General features: G+C 41.1%; 1 protein-coding gene across 1 annotated transcript in view; it reads right to left on the bottom strand.

Moving 5' to 3' along the window:
* Window positions 1-5,240: 5,240 nt before the first annotated feature.
* Window positions 5,241-25,769, bottom strand: part of LOC116978788 (glutamate receptor ionotropic, delta-2-like) — a gene marked incomplete at its 5' end in the record, with an annotated part of 428,679 nt that continues 408,150 nt past the window's right edge. The window contains 2 exons of the mRNA XM_033030081.1: window positions 5,241-5,614; window positions 7,199-7,436. Of these exons, the coding sequence (XP_032885972.1) occupies window positions 5,267-5,614; window positions 7,199-7,436 (586 nt within the window). The remainder of the gene's footprint in view (window positions 5,615-7,198; window positions 7,437-25,769) is intronic.

Below are 25,769 nucleotides of genomic sequence, written 5' to 3'. Positions count from 1 at the left end.
GTATGACAATGTGTATGTGACATAGGCTGTACTAACATAAGGGTACTATCGTACTCTTAGTTCATATGTCATTGACAACAGCATCAGATTGGGCGTTTCATCAAATACAACCCAACAGTCCAATGGTTGCACAACACACTAAGAGAAGCTGTATTCTACACAACGATTTGTAGGCATTTCAAGAAATGAAAGTCACTTCAGGATGAGAATTCTAACATTACATGTTCCTAACATCAATTTTAATGTCATTACTCACAAGGGGCTGTCCCACTGCGGCGACCTAATTGGCGAGTTTAGAAGAGTTTAGGAGTGTTTGAAAAAATGTCATGTTGAAGACCTCCTTCGACTATGTGGAAGATTAGCTTCGACTAGCTTTGAGTAGCCGGGAAAATTGGACACCGAATAGTGGAGAGTGAAGACGACCTCCTTCGATTTCCTTCGACCTCCCTTCGACTATGTTGAAGACTATCTACGACTACCTTCGATTACCTTTGACTACCCTTGATTACCTACGAATAACATGCCGACCTACTTCGACTACACCTAGGAGTAAAAATGTATCGATTTTTTCCATGGCGACCTTTATTTACTCGCGGGCATATTTCAACATATTGAAAAATACGCCGCGAACTAGCTGAGGCCTCGTGTATGCGGGGACTACTCTCGAGCATGAAGGAGAGTTACAAAGACCTCCTAGGACCTTGTGTCGACCATGCTGCGAGGGCAAACTCGCCAGAACTCGCAAATTATGTCGCTGCAGTGGGACAGCCCCTACAGGCTTCAGTTTCTGCAAGGTTAATGAAGTTAAAAATGACTGGGAATGAGTTATGTTAAAGTTCCAGTGTGCTGCAAAATTCAACATTAACATGTAACCTTAAGATTTAAATACAGTGAAATTCTATCCTTCATTTACACTTCCAACTATTGTGGCATGGTGAAAAGTAACAACTGTTTTCCCCCCACTTCTTTCACAGGAGGTGATAGGAAAATTAATGTACAAATTAACACATTTTTGCATAAATCCCGTTTAGAAGAATGCATTTTGTTTATAGGACATCCCCAAGTTATGGCAGGTTTTCCTTCCAGTGAACTGTTCATAACCTGAACAGTTTGCAAGTTGGACAAGTGGCTGCAAACCGAGTACCTACACGGCAGAAGATACCTGCAGCCCAACTGCGGCAAGCAAATCAATATCACGCTCTCCTTAAGACTGGATCGTTTGTATGGGCTGTACATAAGTCGGGCATTCCAAAGATGGAGGTGACCTGTACATGAACTTGATTTGTCATAGAGGCTAGAGTTTAAGAGGACAGAAGGTTTATTGTTATAAATAAGAGTAGAGACGTTAGAGTAGATTAGTTAGTCTCTTACAATTATTCAGTTATGCCATGAGACAACAAGAAATCTGTAATTTATTTCTGAATAAGCATATTTTCCCACATCCATAAATAATTTGGCAAATGAAAAGCCATCAATCTCAGATTTAAAATTAGCAAATAATCTCACATTGTCTCCCATTGTGGAAGAGAGTTCCATATTTCTATCATACTTTCCTGCTTGTAAAATTATTTCTTATCTTCATTCTTGAAAGAAAACACCAATTTTTTTTCAGCTAAATGCTCAAGATGTGGAATCCCACTATAAACATAATTTCTCTCAGTGTATTCTTTAGCCTAATAGTACCTCGATATCTCAAAATCTTTCATCAAGTCACTATTTTGTTATCCATCTAAAAAGATAAAGTGAAGTACAAACATAAAACCTCTCTGGGAATGAGTTAATAGTTTGTAGTCGGAGTCCAAGGTAATGGTGAGATAGGTTTGTACTGTATTCCTTTCACTGTGGTGACCAGAACTGCTCACAAAACTTTAACTGAGGTAGAACCAAATCTGTGCGTAGGTGCAACTTTATTTTTTGCTCATTGTACTCTCGTTCTCCAGACACAGTCTAAAACTCCATTAGCTTTTGTTTTGGAAAAAAACAACTTGGGTGCATTTGTCCATCATAGTGAAGACATGTATTTATATGTCAAATATATACTGTATTGTAATCCACCTATCATAGGTTATTTATCCAATTGTTCCCCATATAAGTGACTGTAGGAATGAAATTTTGTTCAAACCTTCTCTGTTTGAATGACAATAAAAGGCATTCTATTCTATTCTGTTCTATTCTATTCTATTCTATTCTATTCTATTCTATTCTATTCTATATATGTATCTTTCAATATACCTCAGAGCTCCTCATATGATACTGCTGATTGTATCCAGCCAAATTAGAGAGGCTGCCTATTATCTCTACTTCCTGCTTCTCAGTAAATTTCTTATTCAGTGCAATAATTTGTCTTCACTATGATGGACTTTGTTGGATGCATGCCTCTATACTAATAACTTCCTTGGACATTGCATAATCAACTGCATTATTAATTTCTTTTAAAAATGCCGTCAGGTTAATCAGACATGGTCCACCTTTTACAAAGTTGTGCCGGCTTTCTTTGACCAGTGGAAGATTTTCGTATTCAATCAATGTCTTAATTCTGAATTACTGTTAATAAACTTTCCTGACAATTATCTTTAGGCTAACTAGGATATGTTTCTCTGCTTTCAGCATTCTTAAATAGTTGAGTAATAATAAATATTTCAATTGAAATCACCTACTTCCTTTAAAATCATGCAAACCATTTGGCTGTGGAAAAATACCACTCTTCTGCCATTACAGTATATTCCTCTGTGGTATAATGTTGCTTGCATCTATGTTATTGAGCTCCCATCCTTGAATTGATGTTAGCTTCTTTGGAACATCTGGTCAGCTATATCCTTCCTCTCACTTTTTTTACAGATAGAATAAAATGTGACATGCCAGATAGTGTATTTTTTCTTCAAAAAAAATCAATCACATAATTCTAATGATATACCAGTATTGGCCATAGGTAGCAGGTAACATTTATTTCCAAAGACGACATGAAGATTTATTCAAGCCATTATCAAAAGCAAAATGTCTTCTCTGACTGTTATATGCACTCATAGTGTTCAACAAAACAACCAGAAAAAGAACCAACATTTTTGAAAGATTGTAATCATCTCGAACTTCAGTATTTCCTGAACTTAATCAAGTAGGGGTCTAAATCAATTTAATTGAGGGGTCTAAAGCAATTTAATTCATGATCACTTGTTTAATGATTGTAGAAACTAAGAACAGCAGATGCTGGTTTATACCAAAGATAAATATTTAGTGCTGTAGTAACTCAGCGGGTCAGGCAGCATTTCTGCAGAAAAAGGATGGATGAGGTTATGGGCCGGGACCTTTCTTCAGATTGAAAGTACTCTCAGTCTGGAGAAGAGTCCCAACCCAAAAAATGACCCTTCCTTTTTCTCCACAACTGCTGCCTGGCCCTTTGAGTTACTCCAGCACCTTGTGTCTATAATTGTTCAATGGTTGTGATCATCCTGCCTACATTCTCTATTAAGGTTTGTTTATTAGAAATAAATCAGTACTATGTAGAAGTGACTTGAAAGTTACAATAAGATTATCACTGCATGTTTTAAATAACTATTATGGCTAGATTTTGTGAATAACTTGACCGATTTTACAGACAGGCTGTGAATGATTCATAGGATAGGGGACAAGTGATTGGACAATAGGCAGGAGAAAATTTTAAACAAGACTTGCTCTATATCTGATATAGCAACATGCTACCACCTAGCTCACCCTTTCAATGTCATCATCATAGAAACATAGCGACATAGAAAATAGGTGCAGGAGGAGGCCATTCAGCCCTTCGAGCCAGCACCACCATTCATTGTGATCATGGCTGATCGTCCCCTATCTATAACCCGCGCCTGCCTTCTCCCCATATCCCTTGACTCCACTAGCCCCAAGAGAAACAGATCATTAACCAGGGGCCACAGTTTAAGAATAAGGGGTAAGCCATTTAGAACGGAGGTGAGTAAAACATTTTTCACACAGAGGGTAGTGAATCTGTGGAATTCTCTGCCTCAGAAGGCAGCGGAAGCCAATTCTCTGGATGCTTTTAAGAGTGTGTTAGATAGAGCTCTTAAAGATAGCGGAGTCAGGGGATATGGGGAAAAGGCAGGAACAGGGTACTGATTGTGGATAATCAGCCATGATCACTGTGAATGGCAGTGCTCGCTCGAAGGGCTGAATTGGCCTACTCCTGCACTTATTGTCTATTGTTCCGTTGATGGGACTATATGGATTTTTTTTTGAAAACTTGAGTACTTGCATTTGAAACTTTTGATACAGGAACAGACGTTTACTAATTAATTTACCCAGATAAATCAATTATTTTAAGTTGTGCTTCATAGAAAATATTTCAAAAATTCTCATAAAGCTACTTCACTAAAAAATTACCATATCACATACTGCCAATTGATTATGAACAATAGAGTTTGCAATTTTATTTTATGTACATTACAGTGAAGCAAATTCATTGCTACACCATTTATATCTCACTTGTAATAAAATTGTTAAATCTAACACTATGTCTATTACCTTCTTTAAAGTGCATCAGTTTGTACCTTTATCGAACTCACGTAATAGACATTTTTTTTAGTTTGAAGCATTTCAGTTAGACTAAGCAGCACATGTAAATCCACACAAAACTTTTCAAACCAGGCCAATGCACAATATCCTTCAACTAACTTACTAACCAAACTGATTAAGAGATAATTAGTTGTGGGATTAAGTCAGTCATCTTTCTACTTTCATCTGATCTTTGTATGATTTATTGGTTTTAAGTATGTATTCATTTATTTTCTTTCTGTTTCTTTCATTTTTAATAATTCAAGTTTGACTTTACATTTAATTGTGAACGTAGCTTACTTTCATTGTCTACTGAATATCTAAGACCAGGCACTTTCTCTGCAGGCATCTCTTCCCCTTGCCTTTGCACAGATCCCGATGGAGACTAAGGAGGGTTACCTTCCACTTTCTTAGGCTGTGAATGGTTCGTAGGATAGGGGACAAGATATTGGACAATAGGTAGGAGAAATGTTTAAACTAGAATATAAAGAATAAAAGATTGTTACATCAAACAATGTACACGGTCACGGCAAAACAGAAATGAGGATTATGTTGGATCCAGTGATCAGAATATGTAAGTGATTGTTAACTTTCCAGATATTATATTGACAATGTGATCAGTTTAATCCAACAAAACATAACATCGTGTGATCAATCATTCGGAAAGAAAGTTACCTTACAATGGTCAAAAACTCACATTTCATGGAGCTGTAGTTTAATTAGTTCAAAGAAAAGATGAAGGACTGCTACAATCCCTCTCATTTTGTGGCGTGCATACGTATTGTGCAGTTTGTTGAGAAGATGTGCCACTCAATGGCATTCCAGATAAAGTCTTAGCTGATAAACTACATGTGCTTGTCCTCCGCATCTGCTCAGGTATGAAAGTTGACATGGTCAAATTAGTGTTCCTGAAGTCATTAAATTCTTCCTGATTTTCACCAGTTGGTATCATAGAAAGTTCAAACGAATTTAAGTCTACAAAGGATGGTGAAAATTTAAGAGAATTCTCATCTATTTTAGAGATGCTGTCTGTCTTTTTCTGAAACTGATCAATTTCAATTTCATTGTCCTCCTGCAATTAGATAAGGAGAAAAATGTAATTAACAGAAGATCACTGCAGAGTTAATAGTTTGAAACATTTCTAATGTTAAAAATGCTTGCAGCTTAACACAGTTTGCTTTTTGTAAAGGGCGACAGAGGTTTAAGTTTAGTGTATAGATGTTTCCTGGTTTAATTCCCTAAGATAATCTAAGGGAATGGGAACTGCCATTTGATTGCAGTCTTTGCCAAGCCCAGTCATTCAACTTCAGATGGAAGATGTATGACAGTGTGAAGGATACGTAACACAGACAGGGGCACAATAACATTAAAAAATGCTTCAACATCAAATACATATTTGAAAATGTATTGGCCTGGTCTTGTTAGAGTGGAGAGGATGTTTCCCCTAGTGAGGGAGTCGAGGACCAGAGGCCATAGCCTAAAAATAAAAGGACATACCTTTAGAAAAGAGATGAGGAGGAATTTCTTTAGGGTGGTGAATCTGTGGAATTCATTGCCACAGAAGGCTGTGGAGGTTGTCAATAGATTTTTTTAAGGTGAAGATTGACAGATTCTTGATTAGTACAGGTGTCAGGAGTTATGGGGAGAAGGCAGGAGAATGGGAATGAGAGGGAAAGATAGATCAGCCATAATTGAATGGCAGAGTAGACTTGATGGGTCGAATTGCCCAATTCTGCTTCATATAAATTATGAACTTATGAAATGTATTTGCATATTATGGGTTTGAACATTCAGGGCAAGCAAAACAGTAGTTCTGAGCAGGCAAAAAGTAATGAAAGCTAATAAATCTCCCTCAATGGGTCACATGTATCGCATCCCATTTAAAGAAACAAGGAAGATATTTCTGGTGCTGATAACCATCATTGGGAGGTTTCAGGATAGCAGAAATAGACATGTCTTGCTCTGGTATCTAGTGTGTTATCAAACCAATGCGATAGAATAGCTGTATTAAAGAATATCACAAAATATAGCCCATTTGAGGTAGGAACAGACTGGATTACTAAAACACATTTTCAAAGTATATATTTTTCTTCTTAAACAAAGGAGTGAGGGAATAAAGGGTAAGGCTTTAGTAAACGTCCAAATGGAAGAAAATGAAGAACCGCAGTAAGATCTCTATTTATAAAACAGGATAATGTCCTGTTCTTCCATACTGTAGTGTATACTGTATATGAAGAAGTTGAAAACATATTGCACAATAGAGTATTAACTAAGGAACTACCATTTACACCAAAGCATGGTCCAACTTAATTTTTTTATGAATTGTCATGAATATTTTAATTTAGCTCTCATTATATGGTCCATTCATTTCCAGTTTGATTGGACTGCCTATCATAGTTTAAAATAATTATCCAAAACAAAAAGCAAGTGAAACAAAAAGAGATAAGATATGCTGAAGTTAACTAATCTTCAAAATATCTAGATTTTAAAAATCATGTAAATGTAATCAATTCTTTTCTTGTAACTGAAGACAATCTAATTTCATTGCATTGTGACTGAAAGGATATCAACGATTAGTTTGTGTATTAAGTATTAGCTAATGTTTGCAATTAGATACAATACAATAAATTATCTTTGAGAAATCTAAAAATATTACCTCTCCAACAGCATCTCCTTTCTTTTTGCCTTTCCACCAAGTCTCTACCATGGCAGCAACGAAAGCCAAAATAACACCCAGAGCAAGAAAAACAAAGGCTCCGGCAAAGTTTTGTAGGTCCATAGGGCCTCCCTTTCCATGTGTTTTAACATGGCTTTGCAAATCGCATTTCCCAGCTTTGGGCCACCACTTCTGCTTCAGTCCGTCCAGTTCACCATTTTGCTCAAGTTCTAGAAGGCTGCATTAAAAAATGCAGAACATACATTATTCAGGTAAAACTGTTCACAGAACCTACTCAATGATCAATACGATTTGATCATTTCAGGATAAAACTTGCACTAGGGTATCATTTACAACGGAGAGACATCCCAAGATATCAAAGAGAAACATCATTAGAAAATAAATGATACACATAAATATAAAAGTAACATAGATACAAGAAGATGTAACAAACCATTTGGTCGAAGAGGTAGTTCGTAAAGAGAATTTTCAAGGAGAAACAAATGGAGTATAGAGGTTCATGGAAGCAATTTAAAACCTGCAAATCTTGCAGCTAAAGGCACAACCATTAATGCTAACGTGTCAAGGGACGAGGATATATATGTAAGAGACTTGAAGAGATTTAAGCAGACACAATAGACGGTATATGCTGGAATCGTGAGCAAAAGACAAAGTGCTGTCCATATACCTCCACAGATGTTGCCTGGTTTGCTGAGTTCCTCAAGCACTTCGTTTTTTGCTGAGGGATTTAAGCTCTTGGATAAAAATGATAACATGTAAGCTTGACAGAACCAAAGTGGTCACTGGAATAATTGAAAAGGAAGGTCTTGTCTGGATCAGGAAACTGGAAACAGGAGATGAATGAACATTTCATAAGGTGCTGGAAAATGTAAATCTTTTTTTGGAACATGAAAAGTTATTGTTCACTTTGACACTGCTCTCAGGGAAAGGCACACAGCCTCTATAGTTTATATTGAAATCCATGGGTACATTGAAGTCTTTGGATAGAGTGCAGAAAATGTCTATCTTAATGTTGCCTGGATTAGGGAGTAATGGGCATGGATATGGAACTAAGGTGATCTGCCATGCATTCTTTTAATTTGTTTTAGTTTTCCCATCAAAGGGAAGATGAGAAAGTGATCAAGAAGAAATCTGTAGTAGTGTAGTAGTTGATGGAGAAAAATAAAGGGCCAGAATTTAAGATAGTAGAGGGAATGAAGGACATGGTGGAAATGTATATCTAGGTGATATCAGTGTTAATACAAAATGCTGGAGTAACTTAGCAGGTTCGGCAGAATCTTTGGATAACATGGATAGCTGACTTTTCGGGTCGGGTTCTCCTTGAAGAATGGTCCTGGCCTGAAATGTTATCCACCCATGTTCCCCAAAAATGCTGCTTAACCCACTCAGTTACTCCAGCACTTTGTATCTCTTTGTGTAAACAAACATCTGCTGTTCTTTGTGTCATCAGTGTTTTGTGTTTACTTTCCTTCAAATATTTTACGTTTCCTATTTTACGGTAATTTATTTATTGTATATAATTGACATTATATGTATTTTGCAATGGCTTGTTAATTAGTTTAGACTGATCTGATCAAAATGAATCCACAAATATTAATTTCTTATTGCAACCAATTTCTTTTGAACTTCAATGGGCAAATTATTTTTAATCATTACGATAATTTTAACCAAAATGTGGGAATTGTTTTTTGTTAGTTGTAATGGACCAGGGAGGCAAAATGTATGAGATATTTTTTGTCATTAGCTGATATGGGATGTGTCACTGCAGGGAAACATACATTGCGAGAAGAACATTTATTGAAAGTATTTTTTTTAAAAAGGACCAAAAATCTCACCATTGCACAAATTTACATGTGCAAAATGTATTTATGTTTTGTTTATGTTTTAAATGCAGAATAGTTAAAGACAGTCCCATGAACTTTTTTAGACTTGGGACATGACACTAATCAACATAAGCTAACAATAGTATATTGATGGGAGACAAAATTGCTGGAGAAACTCAGCGGGTGAAGCAGCATCTATGGAGAGAAGAAATAGGTGACGTTTTGGGACGAGACCTTTCTTCAAAAACTTTGGAGACTTCAAAAACTTACGTTTCCTTCTTTGGAAATGCAAGTGGAGTTATGTGATATATCAATACACATTGATTAGTATAATGTAGAAAATGAGTTGAGAAATAAAATAATGGCATTCACTGTCAGTGATTTTAACTTTGTAGAGAAATGGGATTGTGCCAACCTGATTTTGCTGTAATTGTTACTCTCATGCAGTAGTGAGTCACTCAGGGATAGTTTTACTGTTTAAAACAGATGACTATTTAGGTTTCAGAATTTTAATGTTATTGGATTGTCTGTGTAGGTTACACAGAAGCAATTACTCAATATTTTACCAATAAAAAACAAATGCCTTATGTTCCCACATTGCCTGAATAGAACAAACACTACACAGATTTATCTCAGACCGACAGTTTGGCCTGCACTGATGATTATTCACAGTTTCAAAAGATTCAATTCTAGTGCAGGTTTATTTCAGGATCAGTTCAGAAATGCATTTGCAATTCAGTTCATTACATTCCTTTTGCCAACCAGCATAAATATATCAACAGCTCATTGTCAATAGATTTTAAAAACAGTATCTGCCAGTATCCTAGAATTCGAGAATTGCGTGTTGAAAATAAATACATTTAGTGCTTATTTACACATGGATTTTGTATGAGTGAATTTTTATTCTGCATCTCCAGATATTTTGGTAATGATTTGTGAATTCAGTAAGGGTAAACTTCCATTATCTGAATAGCCATATCACAGGGTTGCCTGTATTTCCCCGCTTTGTCAACAAGTCTCAGATATGTAAACTGGAGTAGGGGACATTGTTCAGTCATAGAAACATAGAAAGTAGGTGCGAGAGTAGACCACCAGGTCCGTCGAGCCCGCACCGCCATTCGCTCATGGCTGAACACTAAACAGACACACTTACCCACAAACAGTAGACACAAGACACAGAACACAAGACACTACCCTCCCCTTTATACCGCTATCACCCCTCTCCACCCCAAGAACCTCGTGATCTCCTATGTTGATTTTAAAAATAGCTGTTCATTTCAATCAGAATTTGAAGTATTCTAAATTTTTTTTTTAATGTAACGAGTCTCCCAACGAGTAACAAATATTTCAGCTTTATACAGCTGTTGAGCCAAATAAACCTTGAAGCAAATCACAGTTCAGATAATTGATGTGTTTTTTTTTAATCTAAACTCGTTTAATCTTCCCATTAGTTGCATGGTCAGCAAATGTTATAAAATATGTCCAAATTTAAATCAAATGCGGAGGTATATGAAGAACACTGCTATATAAAATTTGATTATGGTCAGAGAAGTTACAGATACTGTGAGCTGCATAACGAGTAATATTTTTGATTAAATCACAAAGTCTGCAGTTGACCGATGCATTTTCTTGCTTTCATTCTGGTAATTTTACTTAGTTTTGATGTGCTTGTCAGGGGGTCAAATACTTAAAAGCTGCATTAACGATCTCGCCAGCACATTTCTGCAAGTTAGAATTAAATCAATTTCACATCTTAAGAGTTTCAGTCGATCAGATACTAAATCATCCATACTATAATAGTCCAATTTTATATTCGACAGAAACATTGATAGAATAAGGACAATAAGGATTAATCAAATAAGTGACAATAGAATACAATGAGGCACAGTTGAGGTAATTGTATAATATTCCTTGTTATTAATGAATTCTATTCGACATCAGCATCATTGGCTAGGCCATAATTTATTGTCCACCCCCAGTTTCTCGAGAATGTACTGGTGAGCTGCCATCTTCAACTGCTGCAGTCCTTCCAGTAAAGGTACTCCAACACTGTAGACATCAAAGGAGCAACGACATATTTCTAAATCAATCAATCAATCAGATTTATTCATCACCTACACAATAAAGTGCAGTGAAATGAACTTGCCAGCAGCGATACAATCAAAAGGAACACACAATACACAATAAAAGCTTAACACAAACATCCACCACAGCATTCTTCACTGTGGTGGAAGGCACAAAGTACAGTCAGTCCTCCTCCATTGTTCCGCTGTGGTCGGGGCTATAAACCTCCACAGTCGCCGCTGCGGGCGGCCAGATGTACAGGCCTTTTCATCTGTAAGGTAAATCCCGAATCGGTGCTTCCCTTCCGGAGACTGTGGATTCAGGATGTCGTAGGCCGCAGGCCGGCGGTCGGAGCTCTTCTCCAGGGATCCCCGGCGAGGGATCCCACTCAGGATGGTAAGTCCAAGCACCGCAGACTGCTGCTTCAAGATGTTGTAAGCCGCGGGCCGGCGGTCGGAGCTCTTCTCCTCCGAGGATCCCCAATGAAGGATCCCTGGCTCCGGAAACCGCGCCCACGGCTAGAAGCTCCGCAGACTGCGGCTTCAGGCTGTAACAGTCAGCGGGCCAGCGATCGGAGCACTCCCTTCTGGGGACCCCGACATGGGTTTGCCCCGCTCCGTGATGAAAAAAGTCTGAAGCTCCGGGCCCGACTCCGGGAAAGGCCGCACCAATCCATGTTGTTAGGCCACGAGGGAGGCAACATGGAAAAAGTCACCTATCCATGGAGGAGGTGACCAATGGCGGTTCCTCCCTTTCCCCCCTCATCATCCCCCACACAAGACATACCAAGATACATTAAAACACACGTTTGGACATACCAAAAAAACATCAGGGTCAAATGCAATTCGGAAGGGTACCTGCAGATAACGGTGTTCACAAGCACTTGCTGATCTTGTCCTTAGTAGTGCAGGTCACAGATTTCAGAGGTGCAGTTGGAGTAGCCTGGAATAACTATTGTGCAAGTGTTTTATCTGGTATACACTGAAGCTACTGGTTATAAATGTTTAGAGAGATGGGTGGGGTACCATATAATCCATCTCACCTCATCTCTGGATTTCAGTTCTACAGCCCACAGTTACATCAAGGCTTTGATGGGGTCCGGGGCCAAGTGGTCCTCGTGAAAGCTTGCTAGGTGAGCACACTATTGATGATTAAATGCTGCTTGACTGCATGGTTGATGACAGCTTCCATCACTTTATTAATGATCGAGTGTGGACCAAAAGCTGGATTAGTTTGTCCCGCTTCTAGTGAATAATACTTAACTGGGTAATGTGTCACTGTTGGATAGATGCATGTGTACCATTTCAGCTTAACAGCTGTTGGATAGATGCATAACTGTACCATTTCAGCTTAACATGAGCCAAAGCTAGTTTTGGAACCAGGTGTTAAATACTACATCTGGGACATTCTTGAAGACTTAAGGGCCTGTCCCACATAGGCGATTTTTATGGCGACTATCGGCGACTGTCACAGTCGTAACATGTCCCCGAAGAAGCGGCGACTGGACCCCCTCCCTACAACAATGTCTACGACAAGCTACGACAACCTACCACCTAGTCGACGTCAAGCTATGGTAACCTACTGACAACCGGCGACCCATTAGGTCATCCACCTACAACCACACCTACAACCACACAATACAATACAATACAATACAAATTTATTTGTCATTTGAGCCCCAGTGAGACTCAAACAAAATTTTGTTTCCACAGCCATACAAACAAAAACAATGTCCTACAGACATACACACAATTAAGTTCACACAAACATCCATCACAGTGAACCCACTGTGATGGAAGGCAAAAGTATTTTCTCTCCCCTGCTCTCCATGTCTCTCCCGATGTCCAAGCCCCAGGCGGGCGATGATAAGTCCCACGGCCATTTTAGGCCGTGCCGGGCGATTTACGGCCCCGCTCCCGGTCTAGAAGTCTCGAAGTTGGAGCCCCCGGCGGGCGCTGGAATGTCCCACGGCCATGAAGCCGTGCCGGGTGATGTATGATCCCGCTCTGGGTCGTTCCAACCCCGCGACACGGGCTGGAGAAGTCGCGTTGCGGGAGCTCCGGGAAGCGGTCTCTCTCTCCCCCCGGACCCGCGAGCTCCCGATGTCCCAGTCCACCGGACCTGCGGCTGCGTTGCTGGAGCCTCCGAGCCCCAGGAGTCGAGTCGCAACAGCGAGTCACCACCGCTCCCCACGTTCCGAGGCCGGCCAGCCCCACGATGGTGTGTAGTCCGCAGTTCCGCAGTCTCCCGAGCCCCCGGGTCGTTCAGGTTGGAGGCCGCTCCACGGTGCTAGGCCCCAACGACAACGGAGACCCGACAGGGAAAAGGTCGGGTCTCCCGGACAGGGAAGAGATTTTAAACGGTTTCCCCCTCCCCCCCCCCGCCCCCCACATATACACATTTAAAAACCAGTATTTAAAAAACACCAAACACTACATTTAACTAGACAAAAAAATAAAAAAAGACAGACAGGCTGTAGGAGCCGCTGCAACGAGTCGCGCCGCCACCAGGAATCAGTGACAACCTATGACAAGTAAAGTCAACCTACGTCCACCCGCGTCAAGCTACGACAAGCAACGACCCTGTCGGCGACAACTGAAGACAATTCAATCGGCGGTTCCTGTCACCGGTTGATGTAGGTTGACGTAGGTAGTCGCCAATGGAATTCACTGAACTGGCGACAACCAATGTCTCCCCCACCTGGTTTGCGACTTTGGTTATAGTGGACAGAGTATCTTCATAGTAATCGGACATTCTGTTTAAGATCACAGGCTGCCGATTATACCGCTGAAATTGGCAAGCAATTGCTTCAATCGACACGTGCAATGATGCTCTATTCAACCATGTTACAAACAGACTTTTAGCTTGCAGCAACAAAAATAATTTTTTAGCTGTTTCGAAGAAATTTGTATTTGGAAATAACATGAGCTAGGTGTTTGGTGCAAACCCCCTGATTCTGTTATTGTGGCCAATCAGTAATGACAAACACCATTCCCTCCCCCCCCCCCCCCCCCCATGGTCTGTTATAACAAGGGTGATCTGTATAGCGTTATAAGATAACTACCTGCACTGCATCTCCTCACCTGCCAACACTGTGTGAGTACCTTCATCACACCGACTCCAACAGCTCAAGTAGGCATCTCAGTACCAATTCTCAAGGGGATTTGGGAATGTGCAGTAAATTCTGCCCTTCCAATGACATGCACACTTCACAGAAGAATAAATTAAAATCATTGTGGCTTATCTCTGAAGCACGATAATCGGCAGTGCCAACAATATCACCAATTACTGTTCTGAGAGGTTAACTGAATAATAACTTATCTGGGGAGTAGGTACGATTGCGATTGATTTCAGTGAAATGACTGATCTCGCTGACTACTTGCAACAGAGAGGCAAATGGATTGAGGGATTGGCAGTGGATTATAGACAAGGATTAATGTGGAAATTGTGAAGTAAAACCTATAGATGCTGCAAAAACAGACTGTGTTAAGTAATATTAATGAATATGACATTCAGACATGAAAAATGTAGATTTGTATTATTCATAGGAGACAAGGAAGGAAAATATCAGCAAAATGCTGTATTGTATTCAATGTTTTCCATCAGTCCCTTTTCCTGTCTCTGACTTGGTTTTCTACTGCCTCTGGGTATTCACACATTCTTTGTATCTATACTTTCTTCATATTTATTTTCAATTTATTTTAGTCAAATGATTTGTTATATTAGCTAACAATCACCAAAAATTCAAAGACAAGCGGAACTGCAGATACTGGTTTACAAAAAATTCCCAAAAATGACATGCTGAAGTAAGTCAATGGGTTTGGCAGCAACTCTAGAGAACATGGATAGGTGACAAAGTGCTGGAGTGCTCCACCCCTGAGGATGATGGAGGTCAGATCGGTACACATAATTAAGGTGGAGATAAGTGTATAAGTTCTTGGAGCAGAATTAGGCCATTTGGCCTGTCAAGTCTACTCTGTCATTCAATCATGGCTGATCTATCTATCTATCCTTCTCAATGCCATTCTCCTGCCTTCTCCCCATAACCATTGACATCCTTACTAGACAAGAAATATTAAGGGATAGGTAAATATTTGAATGATTGTGGAATTAAAGGTTATGGGAAATTGGGTTGAGGGCAGCATAGATCAGCGATGATCACATTCCATGTTGTGGCTAGCTTCAGTTGCCTGGTGGCATACGCTTGCTCCTATTTTCTTGCATTCTAGTGTTCAATTGTTCAAGTAATACTTGCTTTGTCCAGGAGAGTCCAGAACCATGGGCCACAGTTTAAGAATAAGGGGTAAGCCATTTAGAACGGAGACGAGGAAACACCTTTTCTCACAGAGAGTTGTGAGTCTCTGCCTTAGTGGAGGCCGGTTCTCTGGATACTTTCAAGAGAGAGCTATATAGGGCTCTTAATGATAGCAGAGTCAGGGGATATGGGGAGAAGGCAAGAACGGGGTACTGATTGGAGATGATCAGCCATGATCACATTGAATGGCGGTGCTGGCTCGAAGGGCCGAATGGCATACTCCTGCACCTATTGTCTATTGTCTATTGTCTTTGCTTTTGTAGAAACGAAGAATTGCAGATGCTGGTTTTTACTAAAGAAAGGCACAACATTCAGGAGAAATTCAGTGGGTCAGGCAGGGATTGACAAATTGGGAGTTTAAAGATGGAGTTAAAGGGGTAGTGGGTACAGGAAACATTACAAAATACTCCCAAATTAATGGGAAGGAAAGTTCGAGAAGGGATAAGAGAGTAAGGTCAGGGCCAATTGTGAGCGGTGTGAGAGGGGAGGTGATTACCAAAGTCAAAGTGTTGTATATGAATGCGCAAAGTATATGAAATAAATGGACGAGCTTGAGGCTCAGTTAGAAATTGGCAAGTATGAGGATTGGGTAATGTTTAATGCCCAACAGAAGATAATAAAAAAAGCAATACGGGGAGAAAAGATACGAAGGTAAGCTAGCCAAGAATATAAAGGAGGATAGTAAAAGCTTCTTTAGGTATGTAAAGAGGAAAACATTTGGTAAGACCAAAGTTGGACCCATGAAGACTGAAAAAGATGAATTTATTATGGGGAACAAGGAAATGGAAGACGAGTTGAACTGGTACTTTGGATCTGTCTTCAATAAGGAGAACACAAACAATTTTCCTGATATAGTAGTGGCCAGAGGATCTGGGGTGACGGAGCAACTGAAGGAAATCCACATTAGGCAGGAAATGGTGTTGGGTAGACTGATGGGACTGAAGCATGATAAATCCACAGGGTTTGATGGTCTGAAACAAAGGGTACTTAAGGAAGTGGCTCTAGAAATTGTGGACGCATTGGTGATAATTTTCCAATGTTCTATAGATTCGGGATCCATTCCCGTGGATTGGAGGGTGGCTACTGTTATCCCACTTTTTAAGAAAGGTGGGAGAGAGAAAGGGAATTATAGACCAGTTAGCCTGACATCGGTGGTGGAGAAGATGCTGGAGTCAATCATAAGATGAAATAGTGGCACATTTGGATAGCAGTAACAGGATCTGTCTGAGTCAGCATGCATTTACAAAGGGGAAATCATGCAAGACTAATCTGGAATTTTTTGAAGATGTAACTAGGAAAATGGACAAGGGAGAGCCAGTGGATGTTGTGTGCCTGGACTTTCAGAAACCATTTGATAAGGTCCCACATAGGAGATTAGTGGGCAAAATGAGGTCACATGATATTGCAGGTAGAGTGCTGACATGGTTGGAAAATTGGTTGGCAGACAGGACACAATGAGTAGGGATTAGTGGGTCCCTTTCAGTATGGCAGGCAGTGACTCGTGGGGTACCACAAGGTTCGGTGCTGGGACCGCAGCTATTTACAATATACATCAATGATTTAGATGGAGGGATTCAAAGTAACATTAGCAAATATGCAGATGACACAAAGCTGGGTGGCAGTGTGAACTGTGAGGAGGATGATATGAGAACGCAGGGTGACTTGGACAGGTTGGGTGAGTAGGCAGATACATGGCAGATGCAGTTTAATGTGGATAAATGTGAGGTTATCCACTTTGGTACCAGAAACAGGAAGGCAGATTAGTATCTAAATGACGTCAAGTTGGGAAAAGGGGAAGTACAACGGGATTTGGGGGTCCTTGTTCATCAGTCAATGAAAGTAAACATGCAGGTGCAGCAGGCAGTGAAGAAAGCGAATGGCATGTTGGCCTTCATAACAAGAGGAGTTGAGTATAGGAGCAAAGAGGTCCTTCTGCAGTTCTATAGCGCCCTAGTGAGACCACACCTGGAGTATAGTGTGCAGTTTTGGTCCCCTAATTTGAGGAAGAACATTCTTGCTATTGAGGGAGTGCAGCGTTGATTTACAATGTTAATTCCCGGAATGTTAGTACGTCATATGCTGAGAGAGGAGCTGGCCAAGGTAGATTGGAAAGGTATACTAGCAGGAATGACAGTGGCACAGCAATGGCAGGAATTTCTGGGCATAATCCGGAAGACGCAGGATCATTTCATTCCAAAAAGGCAGAAAGATTATAAGGGGAGTAGGAGGCAACCATGGATGACAAGATAAGTTAGGGATAGAATAAAACTAAAAGAAAAGATGTATAACACAGCAAAGAGTAGCCAGAAGCCAGAGGATTGGGAAGCTTTCATAGGACAACAGAAGGAAACAAAATGGGCAATACGGGCTGAAAAGATGATGTACGAAGGGAAGCTGGCCAGGAATATAAAGAAGGATAGTAAAAGCTTCTTTAGATATGTTAAGGGAAAAAGAGTAGCAAAGTCAAATGGAGGTCCCTTGAAGGCAGACACGGGTGAAATTATTATGGGGAACAAGGAAATGGCAGAAGAGTTGAACAGGTACTTCGGATCTGTCTTCACTAAGGAAGACACAAACAATCTCCCAGAAGTACGGGAGGACAGAGGGGGTCGAGGAACTGAAAGAAATTTTCATTAGGTGAGAAATAGTATTGGGTAGGCTAATGGGACTGAAGGATGATAAATCCCCGGGGCCTGATGGACTGCATCCCTGGGTCCTCAAGGAGGTGGCTCTAGAAATAGTGGATGCATTTGTGATCATTTTCCAATGTTCAATTGATTCAGGATCAGTTCCTATGGATTGGAGTTTAGCTAATGTTATCCCACTTTTCAAGAAAGGAGTGAGAGAGCAAATGGGGAATTACAGACCAGTTAGCCTGACTTCGGTGGTGGGAAAGATGCCGGAGTCAATTATTAAAGAGGTAATAATGGGGCATTTGGATAGCAGTAAAAGGATTTGTCCAAGTCAGCATGGATTTATGAAAAGAAAATCATGCTTGACTAATCTTCTGGAATTTTTTGAGGATGTGACAAGTAAAAGGGATGAAGGGGAGCCAGTGGATGTAGTGAATTTGGAATTTCAGAAAGCCTTTGATAAGGTCCCGCACAAGAGTACAATTAGAACACATGGTATTGGGGGTAGGGTGTTGACGTGGATAGAATATTTGTTGGCAAGCAGGAAGCAAAGAGGAGGAGTGAACGGGCCCTTTTCAGAATGGCAGGCAGTGGCGAGTGGAGTGCCGCAAGGCTTGGTGTCGGGGCCGCAACTGTTTACCATATATATTAATGATTTGGAAGAGGGAATTAGGGGCAACACTAGCAAGTTTGCGGATGACACAAAGCTGGGTGGCAGTGTGAACTGTGAAGAGGATGTTAGGAGGTTGCAGGGGACCCGGACAGGTTGAGATAGTGGGCAGATGTGTGATAGATGCAGTATAATATAGATAAATGTGAGGCTATCCACTTTGGTGGCAAAAACAAGGGGGCAGATTATTATCTCAATGGGGTTAGGTTAGGTAAGGGGGAGGTGCAGCGAGTCCTGGGCGTCCTTGTACACCGGTCACTGAAAGATGGCGTGCAGGTACAGTAGGCAGTGAAGAAAGCTAATGGAATGTTGGCCTTCATAACAAGAGGATTTCAGTATAGGAATAGAGAGGTTCTTCTGCAGTTGTATAGGGCTCTGGTAAGACCACATCTGGAGTACTGCATACAGTTTTGGCCTCCGAATTTGAGGTAGGACATCCTTGTGATTGAGGCAGTGCAGCGTAGGTTAACAAGATTGATCCCTGGGATGGTGGGACTTTCATCTGAGGAAAGATTGAAAAGACTAGGCTTGTATTCACTGGAGTTTAGAAGGATCTTATAGAAACATATAAAATTATAAAAGGACTGGACAAGCTAGATGCAGGAAAAATGTTCAAAAATGTTGGGCGAGTCCAGAACCAGGGGCCACAGTCTTAGAATAAAGGTGAGGCCATTTAAGATTGAGATTAGAAATATCTTTTTCACCCAAACAGTTGTGAATTTGTGGAATTCCCTGCCACAGAGGGCAGTGGAGGCCAAATCACTGGATGGATTTAAGAAAGAGTTAGATAGAGCTCTAGGGGCTAGTGGAATCACGGGATATGGGGAGAAGGCAGGCACGGGTTATTGATTGGGGATGATCAGCCATGATCGCAATGAATGGCGGTGCTGGCTCGAATGGCCTTCTCTTGCACCTATTTTCTATGTTTCTAGAATGGAGAGGCTGGGCTTGTACACTCTGGAATTTAGAAAGGTGAGAGGGGATCTTATTGAAACTTATAAGATTATTAAGGGTTTGGACACGTTAGAGGCAGGAAACATGTTCCCGATGTTGGGGGAGTCCAGAACCAGGGGCCACAGTTTAAGAATAAGGGGTAAGCCATTTAGAACGGAGGCGAGGAAACACCTTTTCTCACAGAGAGTTGTGAGTCTGTGGAAATCCCTGCCTTAGAGTGCCGGGGAGGCCGGTTCTCTGGATACTTTCAAGAGAGATCTAGATTGGGCTCTTGAAGATAGTGGAGTCAGGGGATATGGGGAGAAGGCAGGAACGGGGTAATGATTGGGGATGATCAGGCATGATCATATTTAATGGCGGTGCTGGCTCGAAAGGTCGAATGGCCTACTCCTGCACCTATTGTCCATTGTCTATCTTTAGAGAAAAAGGATAGGTGACGTTTCGAGTCGGGACACTTCTTCAGACTGCAATCCAGTTTTCCCAATTCTGAAGAAGGGACCCGACCTGAAATATCACCTATCTTTTTTCTCCTGAGATGCAGCCTGATCCACTGAGTTACTCCTGCACTTTGTGTCTTTCTTCCTGGTTTATTTTTGTCCTCCTTTCCCATTTGTACCTTTATTTTTTATTTCCAATGGAAAGTTTGTCCAGAACTCTGATCATCTTTATCGTCTAACATGACCGATTGTCCCACAGTGTTCTTCCAGCTCTTTCTGTGTTTTAGTTCAGGTATCCATATTCCATCTTTCATTTCTTTTGAGCAAAAGGCAGGATGGACTGGAGTGATCACAGTTGAGTGAGGAATGGATACTTATTTTTGTAGGAAGATAGGCCCAAAAAGCTGAGTAACTCAGCAGATCAGGCTGCATCTCCACAGGAAAGTAGGTGATGTTTTGGGTCGAGACCCTTCTTCAGATAAATTTATTTGATCTTCTTTGATTTCGATAACTAATTTTTCATATTTGATAGGAAAAGAATTTGGCCTTTCGGCCCATCAAGTCTACTCTGCCATTCATTCATCGCTTTTACAGTACATTATTAAAATATCTTTCCCTCTCAACCCTATTCTCCTACCTTAAGGTGATAAGGTTCCTTAAAACTAAAATGGCATCGCTCTGCAGCACAAATAAGGCAAGTATCTCTGCATTTTTCAGATTAAGATGCCACTTTTTACTGCCCTGTGATTGTTATTAATATATTTTCTGACAGGATTGAACATTAGATTGATGCTGCCTTTACTTTATCGGGACAATGATGCCGTGACCATTAGGAAACAAGCATTAACCGATCTCCCTCCAGAGGGCTCAGCAGATTTACGAATTAAAATTTTATGTTTACCATCGCACACTGTAATGTGTCGTCTATAACTGCATGGCAAATAAATTTTCAGGGATATTCTGATGAAGTGTCACAGCATTCACACTCATGAATAATTTAAACACATCATTTAAATAATCACCTTGGGATACATTTACAATGTAATGCTGTGTGTTTAACATTTCCCATTTAAGCAAAATTATAAAATAATGTATATTTTTATGTTTAATATGACCTATTAAATAAAATTTGAGTTTTTTTTGTTTTGATAAACCTCCTTTATATTAATACTTTGAATTGGAGGCACTCCGGTAAATGATGATTCCTAATGACCATAATTAGCACTCTGTATTTGGCACACAATCTGTAATGATGCAATGTGCTGTCAGTTCATCTTCTAAGATGCTGAAATCTTACTTGGCAATGATAGAGGGTAAATTAAGGGTGTGATTCCTGCAGAGGGCAGACTACACCGCTTGCTGGAACACCATTCTTTCACTCATATCATTAACTATCATTCGCACATCGTTTACACTGTGCATTGCTCAGTACATAAATATATTTCCAATATCTCACACTGAAAAAAACAATTTTCACTGCAAGAAATAAGAGCAAAGGACAAATAGGTGCAGGCTGTATTGCTTTTAGAGGCTATTCTGCCAATTCCATAAGATCATAGCTGAACTCGTGGCTCCTTACATTCTCGTTGAATGGCTTAATATAAAAAATAACCTGGCATTTGAACATACCCAGTCTGAGAATATTTTCAAGATTTTTCTGGAGAATATTTAACATATTAGTTAAAACATAGGTTGTGCAAACCTTTATTCCGCTCCTGGATAACAATTTTTTTCCCACACCTTTGCCCTGGATGGTTGACTCCTTATCCAGAGATGATGCCTTCAATTTCCTTGTAATTATTATTGATATATGAATCAATTCCATGAATCAATACGGAAAAGAATCATCCGTTAGCATATCCTACCTCAGGCACAGAAACTAAAATTACACACAGGACTACAAATGTTATCTCACCAAAGTCTGCATGATTTACCTCAACATTATGTTTGAGCCCAAGTTGAAATTAAAGTCACTATATCTATTATAGTGGGCTTTATACCTCAGTGACAGCACTGGTCTCCATTAAGCCTCAGTTCAGATGCTATGGAAACTCTCACGTCCTTGTTTGCTTACATTCTTATATTATTCTAAAGCCATTCTGGTGGACCTCTCTCCTTCTACTCTCTGTATATAACGTCATTCAAAACTCTGCTGCCATATTCTACCTTGCACGGAGTCCCTCTGCTTGTTAGGAAACACAACTTTAATATAATTCCCACAAATATTCAAAATTACCCATGGTCTCATTCTCAGAGAGTAACCTGATAATTATTCATCATAAACAAGCTTTAAACAATAAAATACATTGCTTATTGTAAAATTAATTGAATTATTTAATTTAGTTCAGTTTCGAGATACAGGAAACAGGTTATTTGGCTCACCGAGCATGTGCTGACCAGTGATCCCTACACACTAACACTACCCTACACACACACACGGGACAATTTACAATTGTAACAAGCCCATTTCCCTACAGCTGTATGCCTTTGGAGTGTGGGAGGAAACCGGAGCTCCCGGAGAAAACCCACACGGGTCACGGGGAGAACGTACAAATTCCGTACAGGCAGCACCCGTAGTCAATATCGAACCCGAGTCCCTGGTGCTATTAGTCAGTAACTCCACCACCACGCCACTGTGCCGTCATGGTGGCTTGCGAATTGTGACATATATGTAAACATTATTTATGAAACATTAGGTTTTTATCATTGCAGGTTTCTTGAGCAGCAATTGGTAAACAATTTCACCTCAGGTCATCTAAAAGAGTAATGTTTATAGGAAATGTTTACAGGGAGAATATTTCGTAAATATTGGCACTTTATGTCGGTACACTGATTTCTGAATTTTATACCAGAGAAGGCTTCACAATATTGCCTTCTTTTGAAGAAGTTGCAAACTACCAACAGCAAATTCTGAGGTACCATTTATCCTGAAATTTGCCACAGAATTATAGATTCTCCCAGCAACGGAAATATCCTTGCACAACTTATCAAGCCTCCTCCATAGATCAAACTGATTGTTTTTTCAACCACCATGGATTGTAGACACAATTAACTAAATTCTTCCTCATAAAATAACCTCTTAATTCCGGGAATCAATATGAGGAACATCTTGACTATATAGTCAAAATGTTTGTAATTAAAATCAGATTCTGCATATTTATCACGTTATTTGTCCTTACACATTAATGTTTCCCTTAATAATGCTGCAAAATATGAATGAGTTTATTCATTGCACTGGTTTGCAACACTTTGAACATTCAATGTTATTGCTACCTGACATTAAATAAACACAAGGGAATAGATTGTAAAGAGAAAATTGATTTGTTAACATAAAAGCCTAATTTGACATCAAAGGTAAAGCCATTTCACACAAAATACAAATAGTGTGCATCAAAGGACAAATCAGGATATAATCAGTATAAATACACTCCAGTATCCATGCTTAATTATCATATCACACTTGCCAAAATCTTTGGTGTACACTGGGCTTTGAGAGTGAAATGTTAAAATGGCATTGCAGACGTTTCTACTCAGATTTCCACAATTAAAACTTTTGCCAGTGAATATTTGTTAGAACATAACACCATGTAATTTTAAAGGCCTCTAACATTGAGAACTAGTCCTTGTTAACAAGCAACAACATGATATATTCATTAAGCAGCTCTTGTCAATGCCACCACTATGTGAAGAGACAAACAGACTGGAGGTTTGGCAGCAAATTAAAAAACTTATTGAAATCCTGGCTGATGGTGCCACCGTGGCAGAACAAAGATCCAAAATAGTCCACAGGTCCATCAGAGTTGCAGTGTTACATCATTTGGCATGCTCAGTCAGAGTCTGGTATTTACATAGTACAGACGCTCCCCAATTTACAGAACATAAGGGTTACAACCCATGCACCCTAGCATAAGTCAGATGTTATGTTAGACCAAAACAGAAGTAATACTGTGCATGCATAAATTTACAATTTGACACAGAGACCTCATAAGAACTCCGGCATGGAGACCACGTGGGCGCTCCCACACAGAGATCAAATGGGAGCTCCGACGTGGAATCCACATGGGAGGTCCGACATGGAAACCATATATGAGCGTCAATAGGAAGACCATATGGGAGACCATCTGAGAGCATCCACGAGATTAGCTGACTAGCTGGCGGAAGCAGCCACATGCACACTGCTACCTAAATGCACAACTCAGAAATAAAGCAAAGGGCTTAAAGAATTGGTTACATAAGTGTGAGTTTACATAAGTCACCTATTACATAAGTCGGGGAGTGTCTGTATTGGGTGGGAAAAATTAAACAGCCATGTGCAAACAATTGGTGGTGAAATGGCTTATTTATATTCCCTATGGCTTTTGCACAGTGCATATTTTGTGACTTCAGCAGAGGTAGGATAAGGCTCTGTCTGTGGAATTGATGGCAGATTTGTCCCCCAGAACCACCGAGGGCCTCTTCAGACTGTAGCTGTGAAGGAGCAGGCACTGCCATTAGTAGACAAGAAAAACATCCTGTGCAGTCTAGAACTGATGGGACAGGGTCATGGTGGTCATTAGAGGTGTGTGGGGAAGGTTGGGGAGGTTGGGGGGATGTGGGAGCTGGGGTGTGTGGGGGTTGGGGTGTGTGGGAGTTGGGGTGTGTGGGGGTTGGGGGGTGTGGGGGTTGGGGGGTGTGGGGGTTGGGGTGTGTGGGAGTTGGGGTGTGTGGGAGTTGGGGTGTGTGGGAGTTGGGGTGTGTGGGAGTTGGGGTGTGTGGGGGTTGGGGGGTGTGGGGGCTGGGTGTGTGGGGGCTGGGGTGTGTTGTGGGGTTTGGGGTTGTGTGGGGGTTGGGGTGTGGGGAGTTGGGGTGTGGGGTTGGGGTGGGGAGCTGGGTGTGTGGGAGGTTGGTGGGTGTGGGACGGTGGTGGTGGGTGGGAGTTGGGGTGTGTGGGAGTTGGGTGGGGTGTGGGGTGGGGGTGTGTGGGAGTTGGGGTAGTTGTGGGAGGTTGGGGGTGTGGGGAGTTGGGGGTGTGTGGGAGGTTGGGGCGTGTGGGAGTTGGAGGTGTGGGAGTGCGGGGAGTGTGGGGTTGGGGTGTGGAGTTGGGGGTGTGGGGTTGGTGTGTTGTGGAGTTGGGGTGGTGTGGGGAGTTGGGGTGTGTGGGAGTTGCGGGGGTGCTGGGGGTTGGGGTAGGTGTTGGTGAGTCCCGAGCTTGGCGGTGTGTGTGGGGAGTTGGGGTGTGTGGGAGTTGGGGTGTGTGGGAGTTGGGGTGTGTGGGAGTTGGGGTGTGTGGGAGTTGGGGTGTGTGGGAGTTGGGGGGTGTGGGGGTTGGGGTGTGTGGGAGTTGGGGGGTGTGGGGGTTGGGGTGTGTGGGGGTTGGGGGGTGTGGGGGTTGGGGGGCTGTGTGAGCATGATGAAGTTGTGACTACGTGTTCAAAGAGCTGGGTGTGGTCTCCCTACTCAGCACTACGGGGAGATAGCAGAACACTCTTCCAGCCTAAAGTGCGAATGTTTCCCAGTCGACACCTTGCCCCCCGAAGTGGATAATGCGCCAGTTTCTTTTCCACCTTATTCGACAAAGGGATTTCATGCTCTATGAGTAAACGGCTGAGAAATAGCATGTGTAGGCAGAGCTACAGATGTCAAAGCATCTGATCGAAGAACCGTGTCCCTGTCAC

Source organism: Amblyraja radiata, chromosome 11 (assembly GCF_010909765.2).
Source record: "Amblyraja radiata isolate CabotCenter1 chromosome 11, sAmbRad1.1.pri, whole genome shotgun sequence".
Lineage (NCBI taxonomy): Eukaryota > Metazoa > Chordata > Chondrichthyes > Rajiformes > Rajidae > Amblyraja > Amblyraja radiata.
The sequence above is the reverse complement of the archived record's forward strand: the minus strand, read 5'-3'. Positions and strand labels throughout refer to the sequence as shown.